Source organism: Bos indicus, chromosome 26 (assembly GCF_029378745.1).
Source record: "Bos indicus isolate NIAB-ARS_2022 breed Sahiwal x Tharparkar chromosome 26, NIAB-ARS_B.indTharparkar_mat_pri_1.0, whole genome shotgun sequence".
NCBI lineage: Eukaryota > Metazoa > Chordata > Mammalia > Artiodactyla > Bovidae > Bos > Bos indicus.
This window is the reverse complement of record NC_091785.1, coordinates 43,654,483-43,677,960: the sequence shown is the minus strand read 5'-3', so window position 1 is coordinate 43,677,960 and position 23,478 is coordinate 43,654,483. Positions and strand designations below refer to the sequence as shown.

The 23,478-nt window shown below is 62.0% G+C and overlaps 2 protein-coding genes and 1 non-coding gene across 6 annotated transcripts in view; 2 read left to right on the top strand and 1 right to left on the bottom strand.

Annotated features, from left to right (window-relative positions):
• FAM53B (family with sequence similarity 53 member B) overlaps positions 1-6,954 on the top strand; it is a 79,339-nt gene extending 72,385 nt beyond the window's left edge. Inside the window, exon 4 of the mRNA XM_019988729.2 lies at positions 2,901-6,954. Coding sequence (XP_019844288.2) covers positions 2,901-3,206 — 306 coding nt within the window. The 3' untranslated portion in view covers positions 3,207-6,954. The remainder of the gene's footprint in view (positions 1-2,900) is intronic.
• Positions 2,464-2,536, top strand: TRNAC-ACA (transfer RNA cysteine (anticodon ACA)). Its single transcript has one exon. It is a non-coding gene; the product is annotated as a tRNA-Cys (tRNA).
• A 3,318-nt stretch (positions 6,955-10,272) lies between the features above and the next one.
• LHPP (phospholysine phosphohistidine inorganic pyrophosphate phosphatase) overlaps positions 10,273-23,478 on the bottom strand; it is a 127,896-nt gene continuing 114,690 nt past the window's right edge. For all 4 annotated transcript variants that reach the window (XR_011564324.1, XM_070781054.1, XM_070781057.1 and 1 more), the window contains one exon: positions 10,273-11,094. Coding sequence is in view for 2 of the 4 variants with exons in the window: in XM_070781055.1 (XP_070637156.1) it covers positions 10,998-11,094 (97 nt within the window). In the remaining 2 variants the exon portion in view is untranslated. The remainder of the gene's footprint in view (positions 11,095-23,478) is intronic.

Here is a 23,478-nt window from a genome sequence, read left to right as displayed (position 1 = left end):
GGCTTTGTGGCCAAGGAGGAGGTGCCTTTGAGGACTTTCAGAGGGTGGGGTCAGGGGCATCCCGGGGTTTGCTGTGACAACAGTCACCAACCAAACCTTGCAGCTTCTTGTCCTGCCTCAAAGCAGAAACGACCCAGTTATTCCAGACAGCCAGAACGGGCAGGGGAGGGGGCTGGTTGGGGGGGCCCCCCTCGTTGGTTGGGGGGGCCATGGCCCAGAGGTGGGAGGGTCTTGTCTGAAGTTGTCAGGCCTGTGTGTGGCAGAACCTAGGACTGTAACGGCAGCCTCTCTGACTTCAGTCCTCTCCCGGGCACACTCAAGGCAGAAGCCACATCTCAGAAAGGCCCCAGCAAACCGGGGTCCCCGGCACCCTGCTGCTGGTGTGGCCGCTGCGTAATACGATTCGTGCCCAGACGTGCCGTCACAGCTGCCGTGAAGGCAGGCGCCCCCCACTCACACACCGTCGTCAGCACCTGGGGTCAGGCTGCTTGGCAGGCAGGATGCTCGGGAGGAGTTCCGGAAGACCGCGTTCTCGTGGCACAGCTCCCAGGAAGCAGGGAGGCCCGCTCAGGTCCTGCACATGGAGGGGAGCATTGTGGCCGTTCCCCCAGGGCTGCAAGCCCCAGGATCTCAGCCTCACTGTGGCCCATTCGCAGCACACCGGGCTCGCACCGGACGCCACTGTCTGTAACTGGACTCACATGACTGTGCACAGCCACTCCTTCCTCTCCGCCACGACTACAGGGCGAGAGACCGTCTGGCCGTGCAGGGGTTTAGATCTGGCTTCCTGGGGCCTCCCTCCTAGGCCTCCCTGCTGAGCCTGGGGTTTGATGCCCCTGCCTGGGCTGGGCCATCTTTCCTCCCTTCTGCCCCCCACCCAGTTCTCCTCTTGTCCCGGCTCAGGTCTGGGCCTGTCCAGAGGGTGACCGGGAGGTGGAGAGGCCTCAAGGGCCTCCCAGCTGGGGCTTATCCCTACCCAGGTTTGCGTTCTGACCCTGGGGACATGAAGGATCTCGGGGGCCATTTTGCATGAGGAGCTGTCTCCCAGCAGCAGAGCAAACGTGCCCAATGAGGACTTGGCCCTCTGAGCCCTATGCAACCCAGCAGGGGCTCCGCGCCCCTAGGCTGGCTCCTGCCACAGTCAGGGCCAGCATCGCAGGTCTAATGGGTAGCCTGGCTCTTCTCTCCTCAATGCCCCCAGTACCCTCCACCCCCCAGCCTGCCTTCCTCAGTTAATCAAAAGATTCCAGGACAAGCAGACCCACGAGAACGGGTTCCTCCACGGTGCAGGCAGGAACAGGGAAAGTGCGCACGGCGGGCCCTGCCTCCTCCCTCCAGAGAGAGTGCCTTTTCCATTTGCCCAGATGCTTCAGCAGCTTGTGCGCCATGAGCCAGTGGTCGTCTTCATTCCAAAGCGACACATAAACACTGCCGTCAGCAAATGGACCAGGGCCCTCGGGGACGGGCCCGTGGCCTCGGCGTCGGTGGGCAGGCAGTGCTGCCCGCGTTCCCACCTCCCAAAGCCCGGATCCCCCCAGCTGCTGCTTCCAATGCGCTTCCCTTTCTGTCTCGTCCCTGGGAAGGGGCTGGGCTGCCTCTGTCCTGCCCGGGCCTCGCGCTCAGCCGTGGAAGCAGGCATGTAGCTGGACCCACTTGTGCGCAGTGCCGGCTGCCCCCTCTTGTGAGTGCGTGGGGTCACGTCCAGGCTGTGGCTGCTGCCGGTGGGCCCTAGGCTGCCTCCTCCAGGCCGGCCACATTCACAGAGGCAGGGCTTGGCGGGCGCGGAGCCCTTGGCTCTTGCTGGGGCCTCAGATGGGACAGGTAGGGACCTCCTCTCACAGAGGAGGCCACCGAGGCCTAAGTGTGGCTGGGGGTGGGGGGTCTGCCTGCAGCCCCCAGCTGTGAGCCCTGCCCCGCCCCCAGCGGGGCTGACACCCACCACCCGAGGGCCCGGGAGCCCAGGGCCCGTGTGGGACTGTGCACCATGCGAACATCAAGCCCACCCTCCCCCGCCCACGTCCCGTCCCTGCCACGGCGAGAAGGTGGTGTGGGCCCCCGCGTCCGCTCTGAGCGCCAGCGCAGCCTGGCAGCTTCTCCCTTTACATCAGTGGGCCCGCTCCTGCTGTGTTCTTGCAACGGCTCAAGAGCCTCCCTCTGCCTGAAAAGACATGCTTTACGGAACCAGCATCATGGGGAATGATGCTGGGTCACTCCCTTCTTTCCACTGTAACGGTGTGACGAGGCACATTTATGTTGCTGCGTCCGAACTGTTTTCTTGCGGTAAAAATCCTAGAGGTGAACCTGCCACTTCTGTTTTGCAGGAAGGTTGTGCGTGAAGGCCTCTGAGCCTGCCCCCAGCTCCCTCCCTACTGCACCACCACCACCCCCAGTCCCCCCAGAACTGGATGTTAGGAAGTTTGTGCTCTTTGCCAGTTTGTAGACAAATAACTGCATTTTGAGGCTTCCCTGGTGGCTCAGACGGTAAAGCATCTGCCTACAATGCAGGAGACCTGGGTTCAATCCCTAGGTCAGGGAGATCCCCTGAAGAAGGAAATGGCAACCCACTCCAGTACTCTTGCCTGGAGAATCCCATGGATGGAGGAGCCTGGTGGGCTACAGTGCATGGGGTTGCAAAGACTTGGACACGACAGAGCGACTTCAGTCACTCAACTGCATTTTATGTCTCTTGATTAACGTGGTGTTCACCGGCCAGGGGTGGTTCTTCAGGAGTTAACCAACGGCCCCTCTGCCCTTGCTGACGTTGGGGAGGGCGTTCCATCGCCTGGTGGGCCCACCACCATGGAGCCCCCCAGGGGTCTTGGCCGGGCTGGGTGGGGCGTTCGGTCCTTGGATTCCGTGGGACTGCGACCCCTTGTGACCTGTGTCTGTCTTCCCCACAGAACTGTCAGACCTTCAGCAGTCTCAGCTGCCTGAACACGGGGACGGAGGACCGGAGCACCCACAGCCCCTTCGCCCTGCACACCAGGTCCTGGGCCACCCTGCACTCGGCCCCCAGCGCAGGGGGCAGGACGCCCGCCGGGACCCCAGTCCCTGAGCCTCTGCCCTCCTCCCTGGATGACTCGCTGGCCTGCCGGGAGGAGCCATGCTGCGAGGAGCTGGGCACAGCCTGGCGGGACCGCAGGGCCCGCAGCAGCCCCTGCTCCCTGGACGGCGAGCTGGACATAGAGCAGATAGAGAACAACTGAGGGGCTGCAGGCCCTGGCTGGGGGTGGGGGGCGGGGGTCGGGAGGGCTCGTTTGAATCGAGGGGCCTCCTCCTGCCCACCCCCCAGGTGCGGTGGCGGGCCCTCCGGGGAGCCCCACCCCTGGGCCTGATCCAAGCTTCCTGGGAGGCGGGCATCAGGGCCCAGGAGCGAGCCCACCGGCTCCCCGAGATGCTGTCCCGCCTGCGGGGGCCCGGGCCGCCCCCCACTCCCCGCCCCGCAGTGCAGCATCTCAGCCTTTCACCAGCACGGCAGCCACGGTCCACGGAACCACGGGGGCCGGGACGGAAGCTTCTCAGTCTCGGTCTCTTGCCCCCCTTTCACTTGCGGCACATCGATGGGCACGGCACCCCAGCCTTGCCCGCTGGGCAGTCTCTTGGCGTCTGTGCAGGGCTGGGGTTTCCACCCCCAGCCCGGGTTTCCGCCTGAGGTCCACGTGCTGGCGTCACGGGCCCACCCGCCCTCCCGCTCTCAGGTTTGGGTTGGGGGGCCAGCCCTGCCGCGCCCTCCTCCCCTCGAGTGTGTATTCCGTGCCTTCTCTCCCAGGTCTCCCGCTCAGGCTCGGGAAGGCGGGGGAGGCTTCCTCGGTCGTTAACACCAGAACCGTTCGGCCTTAATTCTAGGTGTGGGTGATGGGGCCCTGCGTGCCGGGTGGACTCCCAGGGTCCAGGGAACACCTCGGGGTGCGGGGGGTTGCTTGTTAGAGGCCCGTCCAGGTGGGTAGACATCTGGTGGCTCCGTTGACCAAGAAGGCAGAGGCACGAGCCCCTCCCATGGTGTAGAGGTCCCAGCTCCAGACTTTGCTGCTCTGGGGCTGGGGGCTGAAGTTGGCAGGGTCAGCAGCTGGCAGCCGCTGTCCACGATGCCCTGCCACTGAGCAATGAGCTCAGTAGACACGGGTGAGTGGAGAGACGTCCCCAGAGGAGGGCAGCCTTTTGAAAACGTCCTCAGGGACAAGGGCCCTGTGCAGGTGCGCAGACCCAGGCCCTGGGCATGTTCCGGGACTAGAGGGTGCCTGTCAGCCATTCTGGGCCCGGCCATCTACCAAGCACAGCCTTGTTGGTTGGGGGGGGTTGGAGGGGTGCCACCTCCCTGCTACCGCCCCAACCACAAGCACAGAGTGGGGTGCCCACACACCCTTCCTGGCTCCTGGCGCCCCAGCAGAGCCCCCCCCAGGTCCACCAGGAGCCCCAACTCCTTGAGGCTTCTCTCCCAGACCGCTCCTCCCCAGCCCCGCTTTGCAGACACGCCCCATGGGGCTCTGGCTCCCCTGGAATCCAGCTGTCAGCAGCTCGGCGTCTTCTGCAGACAACAGCAGTGGGGGTCAGCTTATGAGCAAAGTGGCTCCTTTTCCCACAAGGCTCAGTCCATCCACGTGTCCCCTGCAGTGTGCTGCCACGCGACAGAGGCACTCCGGGGATCCCTTTGGTCCCACTCACCTTCTGCTGACGGCAGAGCCCTCAGTGCTTGCAAGGGCTGAGGGCACATGGTTCTTTCTCTTTCCTCTGAAGAGAGACCAGGTTTGGGGAAATGTGACTTAAACCTTTACTTCTGGACATCCGAAGTGCAGTGGCTCAAGTTCTCATTTAGAGTTGGCTCTTCTTAAAAATCAGCTGTTTAAGATGCTTGCAGAAAACCCCAACTCCATGACCCGCCACCCTGCCCCCCCGAGATGGTGTCAGAATCTGCAGGTTGTAGAGCATCGTGGGCGTTTGGGTGCTGGGCAGGTCCCGCCAAAGGGCACAGCCCCCCTGGGGAGCCAGACCAGGCGGCTCGTCGTCTTTGAGCCGATCCAGGAGACCCCGGGGCGTCCAGCAGCGGGTGCATGGACGGGAGAGGACGTGCCGGCGCCCCCTGGCCTCAAGGAGCCTGGGTGGGAGGCATGATACCTGACCCACACCCAGTGGCCACAGCGGGCATGCGCCCTGAACAGCAGCCCTTCCCCTGGATGCCATTCCTCCAGGCCGGGAAGGGACGCAGCAGTGGTGCGTGTCACAGAGCTGTAGTGCGCGTGGCCCCCTCGGACCCTGCCAGCCACCCCCCACCCCTTCTCAGGCCTGGTGGCGGGGAAGGACGAGCCGTGGCCCCACCCGCCCCATCTCCCTGCAGGCTGCTCCTGGGACCCATGAGGCAGAAGGGCTTGCAGCCCAGGGCAGGGTTTGGCCCTTCCCAGCCTCCTCAGGCCTCTCTCGGCTGTTCCTGCTCCCACAGAAGCTCCCCGCCCAAGCCCACGACAGCAGCAAGGAGGGGAGAGGATGACCAGTGATCCCTCAGAGAAAGAGGCAGCTGTGGGGTGGCTTCATGTCCGTCTTCCCATCAAAGAGAGCAGCCCCCATCTGTCTATAGGAGGTGCTGCCTGAGGCCCGTCTCTGGGCTCTGCTCCCCCGGCACCAGGACTCCTGGTCTTGAAGGGAGACTCTCTGACCACCCTGGGGTGAGGGGTGTCCCTAGGGGGCAGCAGGCCAGCTGGTGCCTCCTTCCCAGCCCCGAACCTCACTTCTGCCAGGACCCTGCCTAGTGCAGCCCATGAACTCCTGCCTGTAAGGGGGAACTGAGGAAGGTCAGAGCTAGGAGGGAGGGCTGTGCCAGGCTGTCCGCCTGCCCGGGGGCCTGGAAGGACAAGAGCAGGGTCGTGCATTTGAAGGGTGTGGGGGCTTCGTGTTGGGGCACCCTCACTAAAGCCGCCGACTAACAGAGGCCGCTGCCCGTGGGGCCGGGCCGGGCATCGGGGCGGCAGCCTCAGCGTTTACATTACCGCATACCCTCTTGCCTTACTCGCCGTGGAGGCCAGGGCCAGCGCAGCGCCCGTGGGCAGACACGACTCCCAGGCCCCTGGAGAGCTCGTGAGGATTTTCACTCTCAGAAAGCCTTACTTTTCAACAAAATTTTTGTAGCAGGAAAAGTTTTTGTGAATTTGTATACACTGAAAGAAATTTTAAAATGCAAAGTCCACCTTAGAAAGGAAACAAACCCATTGTCCACAAGGGGCCCCAGAGCAAGGTGGGGGAGGGGCAGCCTGTGCGCTTCCACACTCTGGCTGGTGCTGCCTGAGCCTCCAGCCCACGCCCTGGACAGACGCCCCACCACGGGCTCGAGTTTCACACACCCTGGCCTGGAGGCAGGTCATCCACACGATGACTGTGTCAGATCCCACAGCCTGGGGTGCAGGCGGTCCTCACGCCCCGGCTCTGGGGGCAGCAACCCAGCCAGGACAGCGCCTCCATGTAGGCGATGGTGCCGCCGCTTGCCGCAGGCTCACGGTGGCCGGACCCCTCCCACCGGCGCCTCTTTAAAGAGAAAAGAAAAGGATTTAATTAAAAAAAAAAAAAAATCCCAGACCACAGCAGAAATCTTACACCTAGCTAGAATAGTCCAATCTTCTAGCATAGTCTCCTTGGCAAAGAAATTGTGTCCCAGTGTGGGGGCCCACGTCCCGGGCGCGGGTGCCCGCGGGTTGGCCGTCTCCGGGGTCACGTGTGCTTTCCCAGCAGCACCCGTCGGTGCCCTAGAGCTTCAGGAAGCGTGGTGGCTGGAAAACGGGCCACACTGGGCCCGGCCGCTGCCCGGGTGAAGCGCTGTGCAGGATGGCGCTGGGTCTGCCCCCCACTGCCACCCACCGCAGCCTGCCCTCTGCGCAGGCCACAACTATCTTGCACTAGGGCCGCTCTAGTCTCTCAGGAATCTGCTTGTTACTTTTACTGTGTAAATAAAGCTTCCTGGTTCAGTACCCAGTTGCTGTGAGCCGGCTGTGTGCTTTCTGTTGGGGGGTTGGGGGTGACGGATCGGAGGGTTGCACCTGTGCTCTGGGCTGGCACAGGCAGAGCCTGGGGCCTTTCTGTCCCCTCCAAGCCCCAGGGTCAGATCTGTAAAGTGGGGGGAGAGCTGAGTGCTCTCAAAATCTTCCGGTGCAGGAGGCTGTGAGCAACTGACGGGAGGGCTGGCCATGGCCACAGCTGTGATCCGGGGGGTCCCCAGCTCCGGGGCAGTCATTAGAGTGTGTGTGGGTTCTGGGCAGAGGACTTCTGCTCCTCACTCCAGCCAGGAGCCAGGGACCGCACCCTGCTGTAATCCCCAAGTTAGGAGCACTGAGGGACCTGCTTGTCACAGAGCTGTCATGAGCATGTCAGCTCAGCACCCAGGCCGGGCCACGTGGCCCTGACGCTATAGAGGGCCTGGCCTGAAAGTCCTGCTGGGTGCAGGGCCACCTGCCCACCAGGGTACCCCGGGAGACGACACAGGCTGGGCCCTCCCTGCCCCGCAGAGGACGCACAGCTCAGGTCTGCACCGCTCGTGCCGAGGGGTCAGCAGTGCACACAGCTCAGCCCAGAGTGGGCTCCTGTGCCTGGCCCCCAAGTCACGGACCCTTTGCTCACCAAGCTCAGGAGAGCATGATGCTTGCAGCCTTGGGGACAAATTTACTGAGGCTTGTGTAATTTCTAAGAAGCCAGGGTTGGCCCACGTCCTCTGACCACAGAGGCTATGGCTAGAGATGTCTTAGGTCCTAAGGACGCCCCCCAACTCTGGGAATGAGCCACCAGAGCACCCCACCCAGACTCTCCTTGTTTTCTGTTTAGCAGCTCTTCCTTTTTCAAACAGGCCCATGAACGTGCAGTTCACGAAGCAGGTGAGGCAAGGCTGGGGGTGGGAGGAGCCCCATGCCCTCCCCTGGCAGCCTTGTTAGCCCCAAGGCCAGGGGCCCAGAGACCCTGCCTCATGCTCCCCATGACTGGCAGAGGAGGCTCCCCCAGAGTGGCCCTGGATGGCTACGGCCCTAATAGCTCCTTACTCACCCTCCTCAGGCTACATCCATGGCAGGGCTCGGATCTGGTTTCAGCACATCCCAGCTCAGCAGCCCCCTTGGTGCCTCACCAGGGCCAGGGGCAGCAGGGGACACTGCCTCAAGCACAAGCTCTGGGGCTTGCAGCTCAAATGCTCTGCCATTGGGTCCGGCCCAACTGAGGGCCACCCGCAGCCAACAGGGGCACCATCCGTGGGCCACCAGGACATAGGCTGCCTCTGAGCAGCCTCCTCACGTGCAGACAGGGCTTGTAACACTCCTCGGGCTTAAGTGAAAGAATCAACACCCAAAAAAACCCCAGGACCACCCTCCACGTACGGTGCAATCCCAACTGTTCAAACATTTATCTTCACGTGGAGCGAGGTGGAAGGAAATGCACCCAAATGTTAACAGCGGTCAGACTCCAAGAGGCTCTGGTTCCTGTCTGAACTTTTCTGTTGATGTTCCTACAATGACACATGTTGCTTTTATCATCTTATGTGTTAATTGCTCAGTCGTGTCTAACTGCGACCCCATGAACTGTAGCCTACCAGGCTCCTCTGTCCATGGGATTTCCCAGGCAAGAATACTGGAGTGGGTTGCCATTTCTGACTCCAGGGGATCTTCCTGACCCAGGGATGGAACTTGGGTTTCCTGCATTGCAGGTAGATTCTTTACTGTCTATTCAGTTCATGACTGAGTCAGACACTCAGTCATGTCCGACTCTTTGCAATCCCATGGACTGCAGCACCCCAGGCCTCCCTGTCCATCACCAACTCCCAGAGCTTACTCAAACTCACGTCCACTGAGTCGGTGATGCCATCCAACCATCTCGTCCTCTGTCGTCCCCTTCTCCTCCTGCCCTCAAACTTTCCCAGCATCAGGGTCTTGGACTTCACTGGTGGCTCAGCTGGTAAAGAATCTGCCTGCAATGTGGGAGACCTGGGTTCAATCCCTGGGTCAGGAAGATCCTCTGGAGAAGGGAATGGCAACCCACTCCAGTATTCTTGCCTGGAGAATCCCATGGACAGAGGAGCCTGGGGTTGCAAAGTCCAGGGGTTGCAAAGAGTTGGGCACTACGAGTGAGCAACTGAGCACACACAGAAAGTGGCTGAGGCTCAGGCGGTACACGGTGCCCCCAGAGTAGGGCTGGCCCTCCACCCTGAAAGACACTACATCTCCGGGGGAGGACGTCAGGGCGCCCCTCGCCTGGGAAGTCACAGCCACCGGGTCCACCACAGGCCACCCCCCATGGAAGGACTGTGGAAAGGACCAGAAAGGGCCTGGGATGCAGAGTCGGACTTTGATTCGAGCACCTCAGTTTCCTTACCTGTAAAAGTGGGAGGTAACAGTGTCCACTTCGCTGAACCCACAGCTTGGGGCAGGAGGTGGTATGTTCTCTGCCCAAAGCAGGGGTCTGTGCCTGCTGTTCCTCTGACACCCTCTGCATCCCACTCCTGGGCAGCGGGAACCACCAGCCACCTTCCTCCAGAGCCCCATTACCCTGGCTGCAGGCCCCTGCCGAGGACAGCGGGCAAGGGTGGCCCACGAAAAGGGCAAGATGAAAAAAGGGAACAAGCCAAATGGGAGGCTGCGGGCCTGCTCCCTCACAGTCACCCTCCGAGCCCCGGTGAATTGCAGCCACCTCGTGCCTGCCTACAGCACCCAGCTCATCGCCTAAAGAGCTGGGATTAGGGGACCCCCTCCAGGGGCAGGGCATCTGCCTATTTTCCAGCTGATAGGCCAAACGCCCTGCCTCCATTGCAAGCCAACACCATGAGCCTAACCAGTTACCTCTCATTTCCATGAGAAGACCCAGCACCATCTTTCTAATCCTGATTTAACAGGCTAGGGGACTCGGATTCAGGCAGAACGTTTTATCATCACCTGCCTTTGTTTCATGGGAGTCCTGTTCTGGAGGACTCATGAGTTCTTTTATGAGAAGTCTCCCAAGATCTGTCAGTGGCTTCTGGGTGGATTTGGGGAGAAACAGAGCAATCAAGTTATCCGACCTGCTGACTGATTCTGAAACCTGAAACCGGGGCAGTGGGTGAATTCAGAAAGCCTGCAGCTCACCACCCTGAGCGGAGGCCCATGCTTGCCCTGTCCACCTGGTCCCCATGGGGCCTCAGTGTCCCCCCCTCTGCTGAATGAAGGGCTTGAGGCAGGCGAGGTGTCTCGGGGCGCGGGCCCTCTGACGTGTAGGGGTTCAAGTCCAGGGTGGGATCAGGGACGGTCCTCCCAGCCCCCGAGCAGTTAGAGCATGAGTCACTGCAGGTCAGGGTGGAGTTTATTTCACCATTAATTTCCTGGGGGTGACAAGTCTACCGTTAAGGCTCTAGCAGGTACCCTCCATCCACAACCTGGCATCCAGAGGTTAGAGTTCTCACGCTGAAGCACGGCAGAGTGGCCCTGGGAGCCATTCTGTTTTGGCTCCAGAGGGGATGGGATGGGGAGAGGGGCTGCATGGTTTGGGAGGTGCACGGGGAGCGCTGAGTGCCCACTCTGACACTGGGTGGGGGCCGGAGCCGCTGGGCTGTCCCGGGGAGGCTGGCTCAGCTCTGCCTACAAGGACGGTGCCTGGGAGACCCCCGCTTCCTCCAGGTGCCTCCTTAAAGCGCAGGGACTGTTCACTAAAAGACAGTGGGCAAACGCCTGAGTCCAATCAGGTAGCACATTTAAAGTACGTGGTGTGAATGGAGGGTGGGTGTGGGCGTTCAACAAGTCTGCCCACCTCTCGACTTCCAGAGGGACAAACAGATGGGATGGGCCATCAGTGGGGATCAAACTCCCCCCAGGAGGCTGGGAGATGTGTCTGGGGAGGGTGAGGGGAGGAGAGGGTCGGTAGAGGGAGACAGAGGAGGAACTGGTGGCTCAGGGGCCCAGAACTGCCTGGCTGGCACCCTCTTGCCTGCTTATCCAGGGCCGAGGGCAGCACCCTGGGTGGTCTGGGCACGGGGCAGGGTGGCAGGAGGCGGGGCCCTCCCAGAAGGCCCGTCACTTGTCCGCGTGCTGCAGCAGCAGGTCCACGGCCTCTGCGAGGTTGTCCACGTATCCATCAGCCTTGACTTCCGGGTGGTGCTCGTCGCTGGGCCTGGAGGGCAGGACGGAGGGTTAGCCGGTCAGTAACCCCTAGGTGACCCTCTGAGGTCACTGCCTTCCCAGCATCCAGCACAGGCCCGGCCTCACCCTCGGGAGGTTTCCAGGCCCTTCTGCGTCCCATCAGGCCGGGCTGGCCTTGGCTGGTGCGGTCCCTGTCCTCCCCATGCCCCAGTCCTGGCCACCCCCACTCAGAAGCACCCAGGCCTCCCTCTGCCTGGACTCCTCCCTGAGCCCCTCCTGTGGGCAGCTTGCTCAGAGCCCCGTGGCAGAGTGGCCACTGGCCCCTGCTCCATCCATGCTGCCAGCAGAAGCATCACGCCCCGGACAGTGGGGCCCTGAGCTCCGTCCTGCTCCGAGTTTCCCACCCAGACCCCGGGGTGGGTGGGGGGCTCATGTACCCCCAGAGGCTGCACCACCCAGCAGAGGAAGGCTCCTCGCAAAGCTGCTCTCCGGCTGAGATCTGGGAGGCGAGGACCACCCAAACCCTGCATCTGTGCCCTCCTCTATTCCCCGAGGCCCCGCTGGACACGGAGAACAAGGGCAGTGAGGCCACACGATGAGGGTGGGTGTCCGCAGGGCCGCAGGGGACCCCGTGCAGGGGCTGCGGCTGAGCCAGGCTCCCAGCAAACGTGAGAGGGGAAGGGGAACTAATGGGGCTGCAGCCTTGGTACCAGGAGGGGGCAGGGGCTCAGGGTGGGCTCCCAGGGACGACCCCTGGAGCCTTGACAGTTGTGGGAGTGGCCTAGAGGGTGGGCTATCAACTGGAGTGTGGGGCCCTGGTGACAGGAAGGCACCCCTCACCCCCACTGCTCGTGGGCTGGAGATTGATGGCAGGGGTGAGGGGGATACCCCGGTGCAGCTTCCCACGCTGAGGGGCTGCCGCTGGCATCGCCCCAAAGTCTGAGCCAAACGCCCCAGGCAAGCATGAAAGCGCATCCACCCCAGCAGCGGGGCCACCACCTCGGACGCCCCCGGGAAGAAGTGACTGAAGTGGGTTCTGACAACATCCTAAAAGTCAGGTTACCCCTTTGGAAAGTTTTGATACTGAAAAAGCACTTGACCCTAAAATGGCCATCCTGAGCAAAGGCCGTGGAATTAAAGGCACTGCTCCTTGGAAGGAAACTCATGACCAACCTAGACAGCACATTAAAAAGCAGACATTACTTTGCCAACAAAGGTCTGTCTAGTCAAAGCTATGGTTTTTCCAGTGGTCATGTATGGATGTGAGAGTTGGACCATAAAGAAAGCTGAGCACCAAAGAATTGATGCTTTTGAACTGTGGTGTTGGAGAAGACTCTTGAGAGTCCCTTGGACTGCAAGGAGATCCAATCAGTCCATCCTAAAGGAGATCAGTCCTGAATATTCACTGGAAGGACTGATGTTGAAGCTGAAACTCCAATACTTTGGCTACCTGATGCGAAGAGCTGGCTCATTGGAAAAGACCCTGATGCTGGGAAAGACTGAAGGCAGGAGGAGAAGGGGAGGACAGAGGATGAGATGGTTGGATGGTATCACCGACTCAATGGACATGAGTTTGAGCAAGCTCTGGGAGTTGGTGATGGACAGGGAGGCCTGGCATGCTGCAGTCCATGGGGTCGCAAAGAGTCGGACATGACTGAGTGACTGACCTGAGCTGAACTGAGCAAAGGTGCCTTTTGCGGGGGCTGGAGGGGGCGGTGAGTTACCGTGTGGCTTGTGGGATCCTAGCTCCCTGACCAGGGATCGAACCCGTGCTCCCTACAGTGGCGTCGCGGAGTCCTAACCTCTGGACCGTCAGGGGCGTCCTAGGCACATTTTCTTTCATAGAGCTTTCAGCCCAGTGGCTTGGAGGCCTCCTGCCCAGGGCTGCTGAGGCCTGAGAGCGGGGCAGGGGTGTGGGAGCAGGAAGTGTGGATACTCCTTATGACTGAGGAGGCCCGCCTTTGACTCTGCCCTGTGCCCCTCCCCGGGACCTCTGCTCACTTGCCCACCCTCTTGTACGGGCTGAGGCCACTTCTCTGCCTGCTGCAGTGACCCCCGCTGCCCCCCAGGCACGGCCCTCACCCATCTCCCATCCTCTTCTCCTTCTGTCCCCGGGGTGGAAGCGGGTGAGAAAATGGGGGATCAGAGAGGTTCAGAGACTTGATTGAGGTCACACAGCAGGGAGGGCAGACCCAGATCTGACCCGGTTCTTCTGACTCCTGGCCCGATTCTGGGTGCCAGAGCCTCGAGGCACGTGGGAACACATGTTCCCACCCCTCCAGGAAGGCCCCTGTGGACAGCGCCTAGTCCAAGCAGAGGCCACCTGCAGGTGGCAGGGCCAGCAGGCACTGGGCATCACTCCTGGTCTTCTCAAGAGTGACAAGCACACAAGGACCCTCACCCTTGCCCGCAGGATCAGCAACTCTTGCGTCAGTGGAGGTATTTAAGGGATTATTATTTCGCTCTTGCCAGATCCAAACATCTAGTGAACACGGGAATTTAAGACCCAAATTACCGCGTGTCGGTGCTGAAATCCGTGCTTGTTAACTGTCAAAAGTTGTAGGTGGCACACACCCTGGACAACGGTGTTGGCACCTATTTGTGAGCCACGAGTCCCCTCTAGGCAGGCAACAGAACCAAAGGGCGTCGGCCTGTCCACCAAAATCGTGTGTTGGAATGTTCTGGCGGCTTCGGTCGTAATAGAAAAAAAGGTGGAAACTGCACAAACGTCCATCAACAGGGTAGGACGTGCACAGGCCCGGACGGCCCGGGGCACCACCACCACCCACGGTGAGCCCCCCAGGCGGGACACCACCCCCCACGGTGAGCCCCCCAGGCGGGACACCACCACCCACGGTCAGCTACCCCCAGGCGGGACACCACCACCCACGGTGAGCCCCCCAGGCTGCCAGGTCTGCCCTTTGTCCCCCACAGACATCGCTGCGGGTGGAAGAAGCTGGGCTCAAGGCATCCAGGCCAGAGGACCTGTTCATGTCAAGTTCCGGAGTGGGTGATGCCAGGCTCCTGGGCAGAGGCCAGAAGCCGGCTTCCTCCTGGGGGTGGGGTGGCAGTGTTCTAGACCTTGGCCCAGGTGGTGATCGCGGGGGTGGTTCATGGTGGAAACAGCATCGCACTGTTCATGTTCAGTGCACTTGACAAGTGTAAAACACGCGTAGGGTCACACTTGAGGTGTTTTTACCGTGAAAGTTTCATTAAAAAGTCTCATATAAAGTCACATGTTCCGTGTGTGCATGCTCAGTTGCTTCAGTCATGTCCCGACTCTGCGACCCCGTGGACTGTGGCCCGCCAGGCTCCTCTGTCCACAGGGATTGTCCAGGCAAGAATACTGGAGTGGGTTGTCATTTCCTGCTCCAGGGGATCTTCCCGACCCCGGGATTGAACACGTGTCTCCTGCGCCTCCCGCGTTGGCAGGTGGATTCTTGACCACCCGGGAAGCCCAAGCGCACGTGAAGAGGTGTCTGTTTCCTACCGTGGCGGTCCTTCTCTGTGGCCCACGGATCAAACCCTACCAGCAGCCTGTTTTTGTACAGCACTCGAGATAAGAATGGTTTCTACATATTTAAAACTTTGTGAAAAGAAGAGAATGCAGAACACAGGCCCACAAGCCTCAAGCCACTGCCTCCTGGGCCTCCCCAGCAAAGGCTCTCGTGCCACCGGCTCTGGCCGTCTGCCCTCCAGGGCCCCTCCCTTCCCATCCCCTCAGGGAGGGGCATTCATGGCCTCCTGGTGGGTCCAGGGTCTCTTCGGACAGCCCTTCCTGTAGGAGGGTCTTCCTCCTTGGAACTCGGGGCTCTCTGCCCAGGCCCTCCTAGAGGGCAGACAACCCCTCCCCTGAACATACTGAGGGGTGCCCCCCTCGCTCAGGTCTTTTTGAAGCAGGCGGGTGAGGGACTCCTCTCTGGGCAGCTCCCCCTGAGATGGGAGCAGCCTGGCCCAGGGCACAGGGAGCCAGGCCCTGAGAGATGGAGACGGAACGCCTGAACGGGCAGCAGACCCACCACGACAAACCGCCCCTCTGCCTCGGTTTCCTCCTTGCTGCGCTGAGCACAGCACAGCTCCACCCCTCACCCACCCGGTGACCACCAGTGAGCTGGCACACCTCCGAGCGTGCAGTCCCTAGCCTCTGGATGGGGGGTGCTCACGGGAGGCACACAGAGACACACACGGTTGGAGGGGGCAGGCCCGGAGGCAGATTCGGCATGGAGATCATGGCCAGTGGCAGGCTGCTGGGAGCAGGCCAGGCAGGGAGACTGGTGGGGGGCAGACAGATGGCATGAATGGATGGAGACCCATCGGCGTGCGAGGTACAGGGAAGACAGTGAGCTGGGGCGGGGGGGGCGGCGGCATTGCAGTGGGGGCCGGGGGGTGGGGGTGGCAGGGAGGCAGGACCTGAGCGGACGTCCCGTCTCGTGCTCAGCCTGTGTGCGCGAGGCTGCGGCTCTGCACCGCGTGGAAGCGCCCTTACGGGTTTCCCTCGCGGAGGGCGGCCCTGAGGCCCGGCTCACCGATGTGTGGGGGTGCCCAGCCCCCACTCAGGAGGAGGCTGTCGGGGGAGGGGGATGTCTTCAGGCCATGCCCGCCCAGGTGCTGACACCCCCTGTGCCCTCTCTGTGCGCCCCTCAAGGGCAGATCCCTGACCTTTCTCTCCACCGCGATGGGGGAGGGGGATGGCGGCAGGGCGTCCTCAAAGCAGAGCGGAACCTCTCCCAGCAAACACCCGCCCCCAGTCTTCATCTCCCGTCCTCGCTGGGGGCAGCTGGCTGCAGGACTGGCCGCAGGACTGTCCACCTCGGACCTTCGCCAGCCCCCAGCCCAGGTTCACTGTCCAGTCGAACCAACTCCACCCCGAGGGGGAACCAGAAATCGGCCCGTGAAAGAAGATGCCTCCTAATGAGATCCTAGGCGGCCCCACGTGGCATGCAGTACAAGCCGAGATGGGTACGCGGCTAATTATGCTTAATTACATATCATTTGAATTCAAGAATCCATTAAAAGAAAGGATTGCATTAGCAGCCAGCCGCTGTTTGCCAACACACAGAGGAAATCGTGGACTTTCATGTCGTAATTACGTGACGCTGCCGTGAGCCGCAGCTGGCTCTCTGGGGGCCCCCAGTCCAGGCCCACCCGCCGTGAGGCCCCCGAGGCCACTATGCCTGGCCGAACTGGTCGGGAGAAGACCACAGGCCATGCCGGCTGGTGACCTGTGATCCTCAGGGCCTCAAAGAGGTCACACTACAGAAGCTGAACCAAGAAGCCCAGCAGAGACATGCCCTTTGGCAGTGGGAACAGAAGCAGAGGGTGATGGACAAAGGGGCTGAGAGACACCCCTGGCCTTTGAGCAGGCCCTACTCGGACAGGGCTGGACGTGCTGGGGAGGTGGGAGGACGAGGAAGCAGGAGGACTGGGAGGGGGCAAGACTGAGGGTGTGAGGACTGAAAAGGGGAGGACTGTAAGGCGGGAGGACTGACAGGGAGGACTGAGAAGGGGAGGACGGAGAGGCGGGAGGACCACGAGGGGGAGGATTGGGAGGGGGAAGACTGAGGGGGTGAGGACTGAGAAGGGGAGGACTGTGAGGCGGGAGGACTGACAGGGGGAGGACTGAGAAGGGGAGGATGGAGAGGCGGGAGGACTGCGAGGGGAGGACCGAGAGGCGGGAGGACTGGAAGGGGGGAGTACTGAGGGGGGGAGGACTGAGAGGCAGGAGGACTGGGAGGCAGGAGGACTGGGAAGGGGAGGACTGAGATAGGAGCAGAGAAGAGACCCACCGGCAGACAGAGGGACGCACATATCCGGGAAAAGAGGAGGATGGAGGAAAGAGAAACTGAGTCAGAGAGAGGGAGAGAGAAAACAGAGGAGAGAAGGGGGGAGACAGCAGGGGGCAGAGAGACCCTCAGGGTGGGGAGCCGAGAGCGACAGATGGAGGGAGGAAGGTAAGAAAGAGAACCGGAACACAGAAGCGTGGGGGAGCAGACACCGGAGTCCCCGAGCCCCTCTTCCCCTGGGGGATTAGGAGAGGCCCCTCTCTGTACCCCGAGGCTCGGCTGGGGCCCCCACGGGGGCTGTGACTGCAGCAGCCCTCCACCCCAACGAACTCCTCCAGAGTGGGGCCGCCCCAGGCCCGCGGAGGGCGGGCTCCCTGCTCTCTTCCCAGCCGGTGTCTCTTCACTTCCCGCGGCCTCGGTCTCCTCATCTGTAAGGTGGGCGTGTGGTCTGGCGCGTGGGGTCACTGAGAATGAAGCACCTGGCAGCTTGCCTGCACCCGGAGGGCCCTCGAGGGGAGGCCAGCTTTGGCTGCTCAGCCTTTGCCCTCTGCCCGCCCCGAGCCCACGGTCCAGTCCCACATTCAAAGTCGTGACCAGGGCTGAGAAAGGAAGGACGGGGTGTGGGGTCTGAGGGAATTTGGGAGGCAATATGTAATCCGCCTGGCAATGCAGGAGACATAAGAGACACGGGTTTGATCCCTGGGTCAGGAATATCCCCTGGAGGAGGGCATGGCAACTCACTGCAGTATTTTTGCCTGGAGAATCCCATGGACAGAGGAGCCCGGCGGGCTATAGTCCATAGGGTCTCAAAGAGTCGGACATGACTGAAGCGACTTAGCGTGGCATGGAATGTGGGGATCAAGAAAGCTTCTAGAAGCAGGGGCATTAGGCTAGATCCCGGCCCCTGCCATCCATGTGAGCGTGGCCCTCAGGTCCTTCTCCGAAGTTGGAAGCAGAGGCAGGTTCCCTGGGTGGCTGCGTGGCTGAGGGGAGGTGGATGCCTCTGCCCTCCCAGGCTCCTGTGTGGGGGCAGTGTCCAGGAGTCTCTGGTTGAGTGTGAGCCCGGGGACCCGTGCAGATCCTTTCTCTCCTCACCAGCTCCCACCTCTCCCTGGGTAAACTCTGCTGTGGCTCCCTATTGCCCACGTCACAGCCCAGCTCCTCAGCAGAGCAGACAAGTTTGTCCTAACGGGGTATCCTCTCAGTCACCCTGCGTCCAGGGCCCACCTTCTTCAGACAGTCCATGCTCTCCCGCACCTCCGTCCACACTACGTCCCAGAAAGGCATGATCGCCAGGTCCTGCTCCAGCCACAAACTCCTACTCATCCTTCAAAGCCTCACCCTCCTGTTCCCATCTCCACCTCTATGCTCCGTAGCAAGCTGCTCTCTTTTCTGAGCACCCAGAACTTGCCCCCCTGCCCCCAACTCTCACACCATGCTGGCCGAGCACCAGCTGACCTGAGCTGCCTAGAAGGAAGGGCCAGGCTTCCTGCCCCGGTGACCGTCCACATGGGCCACACAGGCACCCAGGAAGGGTCTGCCAACCAGTAAATGAACAAAGGCCCCCACCCAGAGGGGCTCCGCCTGTTAGTTATTCTGCCCCCTCACGCCCCGTGAGCGAGGGAAGGAGGCAACGGCAGAGGCAGAGGACAAGGCCAATCTGTGTCGGTCTGGACAGCTTCACAGGGCCCATCTTTGTACTGGCCCACCAAAAATGGCGGCTGGACGTCCAGCAGAGGAGCCCAGCAAGAGCAGTCGCCATGCCCGCCCCCTCCTCTGTGGCTCCGCTGACCAAGGGGACCTCCCTGTGACATTCTCGAGGACACAGGGCCACCCTGCCCCACCCTTCCCCCACCCCCTAGCCCGGGTCTGCTCCAGGACAGGGCTGGGCAGAGACCAGAGGCCACGGCGCTGCCCGTACGGGGTGCGGCGTGCATCCTCATCCGGATGGTTTTGGAAGCGCCGGCCGCACCCCGGGTGGCCAAGGGCTGGGCGCTAGGGCAGGCTGGGCCGGCCACGTGGATTCGGGGAACCAGGCCCTGGCTCCAGGGCAAGTGACCCAGCCGAGGCTGACGCCAACTCCAGGCTCTGCTGACGAAGTTGGAAGAAAAGGGCAGAGAGGGCTTCGATTTGTGGGCCGGAGGTGACGAGGCGGAGCCAAGGGTGTCTTTCCAGCTGAGCCGCTGGAGTCCAAGACCCCGGGGGCCTGAGTGCCTGTTCCTAAGATGGTACAGGCCAGCGTGTGGCCTCCTGCAGACACCAAGGGGTGCGTACCGGGACCTGCTTCCACCGGCCCTTGTCCACTTTCTTCTGAGAGTGGGTGATGAGATCCTCATCACTGGCCATGGTCTAAAGATGGATGGGGCTTCCCACAGTCCACCTGCTGGCCCGGGATGCTCGCCGTCCAGACAGCAGTTTGCTAGGACCCAGAGGGGCAAGCCAGCGATCCCCGGCCTGCGCCGGCTGCTGGCAGGTGCGACCTCGTGGTGGCGTGGCCTGGGAGGATACTCCTGGCCATAGATCTCAGAGGTGGGGTGGGGTGGGCCCAGACTCAGGCTGACACCCCAGGCACCTCCGGGAACCTCTGGTTTAGTCCTGCTGCGGACGGAGAAACCGAGGCAGGAGCTGGTCTCTGCAGAGCCCCAGCCTGGAGCCTGCCAACAGCCGCCGAGCCCTGCTTCACATGGGGACTCTGACCCCAATCCCTGCTTGCAATGAAGCCACCTTGGAGACGAGGACCCTCCATCATCCTGCCTGGACCGCTCGTGGGCTCCAGGCCTGGATCCCTGGTCTCACTCGGAAACCTGCCCGGGCCTCAGGCCTGTGTCCTGGAGCGCCACCCACCAGACCCTCGGCTTCCCTGGCCTCTGGGTCCCCCACTGCCCGCACTCTGTCTCACCTGTTTGGGCCCAGCCTCGGTGGAGCAGAGCAGCCTGGAGCCCCCTGAGCCCCTTCTCCTGCCCCTCCGTCACCCAACCTGCTCGTGCAGATGGTGGTGGGGGCCCCTCTGGATGCCTTAAAATCACATGGTGGGTAATATACTGAAATAAAAACCCAGGCTTAAGACAGTCCTGGTCTCAGGCCCCTCTGAAGACCTCCCGGGGCTCCCTGGCCTGGAAGCCGATGGGGACACACTTCTACTGGCTGAGCCTCCCCGGAGGTCAGAGCTCTGCTGGGGGGTGGGGGTGGGGGAACGCCCCAGGGGCTCCCTATCCTGGCAGGTACCTGGGCCTCCCCTGTCCGTCTGGCTGTCTGCTCCTCCGTAACGGGCAATGGGGTGGGGGTGGGGAGAGAAAGCTTCCCCCAGAGTACCCTCTTCCAATGGAGGCTTTGTGTAAATGACAAAGAGGTGCGCCCCGGTGAGCCAGGCTCCTTGGGGACCCAACTGTGCAGCCTGGAGCTGACGTCACGGGGGGAGGGGCAGGGGCACAGCAGGTTGGCTGCCTTCCCTCCCCCTCCCCGCAGCCTCGCTTGTAGGAGGATCTAAAGATGGGGGCGGGTCCTGGGACCACCAGCTGGGAGACCCTGGCTGTGCATGTGCACAAGTGGGCTGGAGCGGGAGGGGGCGCAGGGGTGCCCCCAGAGAGAAGAGAGGGTCGCACCTGTGTCGAGCACCTTGCAGCCTCGGCCATTCCCCAGACGCCCCCTCTCCTTCAGGCAGGTGGCACCCCAGGACCCAGAACCCCACTCGGGATGGCTGAGCCATCCCCCAGCTGGGAAGGATCAGGAGTCTCTCCCACCAGGAGGGGGCACTTGCTGGACCTGGTGTGTGAACTGAGGCCGCAGAGGAACCTGCAGCTGACTCGAGGGCCCACCCACCCGCAGGCAGGTTCCAGGATGCAGGCAAAGCTCACCCGGCTGGGGGCATGGGTGAGCCACAGACACTGCACCACAAGGCCAGGGGGACAGCTGGGCACCGGACCCGCGGCTGCTTCGGGCAGGCTTCGAGGAGCGTCTCCCATGTTCCCTGCACGATGCCCCACAGTGGGCACCGGGATGGCCTGTTCTAGAGATGACCACACAGTCCTGTGATGTGGGGGAAGCCTGCCCACAGTCACAGGCAGTGAATGGCAGCACTGGGACCTCAATCCTGTGTGTCTGGATTTAAACCCAGGTTCTCTCTAGTGATTCTGCCCTTGGCACACGGGACAGATTGTGCGTCTGGGAACCGCTGATGTGCTGGCTCACCTCCGGCCAGGCTGAGAGCCCCGTGGGCAGGGGTGCACCCTGGCCTCTGGGTTAGCCCCTGGCCGGAGGTGAGCCCCAGGAAGGGTCTGCTACCTTTGACTAATGCCCGGAGGACAGCAGGGTGTTTGTGAGACACCAAAGAGGGAAAGAAAGGCACGGTCCACCCTGGAGCTGCAGAACACCACCCCTCCCCGAACCCCTCATGGCAGACCCCGGAACTCCTGAGCCGGGCCCTGGGGGCCCTGGCGCCCAGGCCAGGCCTGTTCCACCCAGGAGGAATCAGGCAGAGGGCAGTAGGGGCCCGAGCCGTGGACCCTGGCATCCGCCCTGGGGCCCCTCTGCCCGCAGGAAGGAAACGGGCCTGTTTATGGGTGTTTCAGCCTGGTGGCACCTTGTCAACCAGAACTGACCCGATGAGCTAGCTGTTTCCTGCGAGGTTCTCCCTGCCCGTTGGCTGTGGGCACCTGGCGTGCTGAGAACCGAGTTGGGGCGTGCAGACATGAGTGGGTGGTGCCGCATGGCCGCCCGCTGGCCCATTCGCAGATTCGAGAGGCTTCCTCACGCTGACAAACGAGGTCCCCTGAACCTCCAACCCTAGCTGGAGCCCCTGCCTCGTCCTTTGCCCGATGCACATGCACAGCGAGGCCAGAGTCACAAACCGGGGACCCCTGGATGCGTCTGGGTGGGGCCCGCATAAGAGTATTTCGAGAACAGGAGCTGGAAACTTGACTTCGTTTGAAAATCTGAAAGATTCCTAACACTGGGCTGGGGATTCCACAGGCAAAGCCAGCGGATACCGCGTGGCAGCCGCTCCCTCAAATGGGGCAAGCGGCTTCTAGTTTACCACACTCCCCACCGTTCTCTATCATCTCCCCACTCTTGGACCAGGCCCAATCCCCTCCACCACATTTCCCGCCTGCCTGTGCGAGCCTCTGAATTTGCTGCCCTGCCCCAGCATCACTGGCTTTCTGGCTCATTTCTCAAGGAACAAGCCACCTCCTCCAGGAAGCCTTCCCTGAAGCCTTGCCCCCGGCCCTGGTCTCAGTTAGGTGCCCCTTCTGTGCTCTGTGGCAACCCATGTTGACCCCATTGGAGCACTGGTTACACTCTGCTGCAGTGTCTGGTTGCCTGGGTGACGCTCCCTCCAAATCCTGAGCTCCGTGAGCTCAGGGGCATCCCCGTGGTGGCCGTCTGCTGGGAGCTGGCAGAGACAGGAACAATCAGCCAACTGCCTGAGCAGACAAGCAAGGGGCCTCCTTCCTTCTGACCACTGGGAGCTGCGTGTCCTCGCCAGCATCTGGCTCCCTGTGAGCCTGAGCTGCCTAGAAACCTGGGTGTGGGGGCCACTCCGTCCCCAAGGCCATGGGGCAGGAAGGCAGGTATCTGAGGCTCTGGGCCCTGAAGCCCCGCCTGGCCTCACTGTCCCGCCCCTCCCGTGGGGCACACGCAATCTGGATCCTCACCTCCGTGGGGAGGCCCACTGCCCAGCCCCCGAGCGCCAGGCCACGGAGAGCTCCCTTGTGGAGAAGCGTTCACCAGAATGAAACCCTCTCCCGCAAACCCAGGCTCCCAGAGGCGTGAACGTGTCACCATGAGCACGACACTGCTAGTGGCCAGTGTCACTGAACCCGAAGAGGCAAGCCCCCTGTGCCCACCCAGGCCTGCAGCGCTCTGCGCCTTCACGCTAAGCGGGCTCCGACACCCGAGGGCAGGGCCCACACTGCAGGTGTGGGTGTTGGATGCAGAGGCTCACAGAAGCTGGGGGTGCACTAAACCACCACGAGGGGCCCGAGGCGTCAGGCAGGTGCCCGCCCTGTGCTTCCCCACTCCCAGCAATCTAAATCCAGTCTCCTTCACGTGGCCCACGAGGTCGCAGCCCGCCCGCCACACCCCTCATAGCCCCCCAGCTTGGGTGTCCATATCCCGGCAAGTCTAAATCCAGTCTCCTTCACGTGGCCCACGAAGTCGCCCCAGAGCCCACCCGCCACACGCCCCCATAGCCCCCCAGCTCGGGTGTCCACACACTCAGGTTCCCCAACTGTCCATGTCACTGCCTAGAACATGCTCTCGTGCCCCCTCCGCTTTGTAAGGTCTAACTCAGAAAGAACGGCCCCCCGCCCACCACCATGGTCTCCGGGACCCATCCTACCCCCTGGATGAGTAAATGAACACCCACTCAGCCTCAGAGACACGGGGAATCCACTTGGGACATTTGAGAGTCATGGGAAGAGCACCCCAAAGAGGGTGGCTGTGTCAACAGAGCAGGCAGAGCTTCTTGGCACGCAGGGAACCACCAGGGCACCCAAGTCATGCCAAAGTGGTTAGCCATCACATACACCCCCTGTGACTCCCACACATGGTCAAACAGCAAAAGTGGTTTCTCTCTCCTTTCCCCTTTTCCAGTCCCAGAAGACATCTCAGGTCTGACCCTGCTGCTGCTGCTG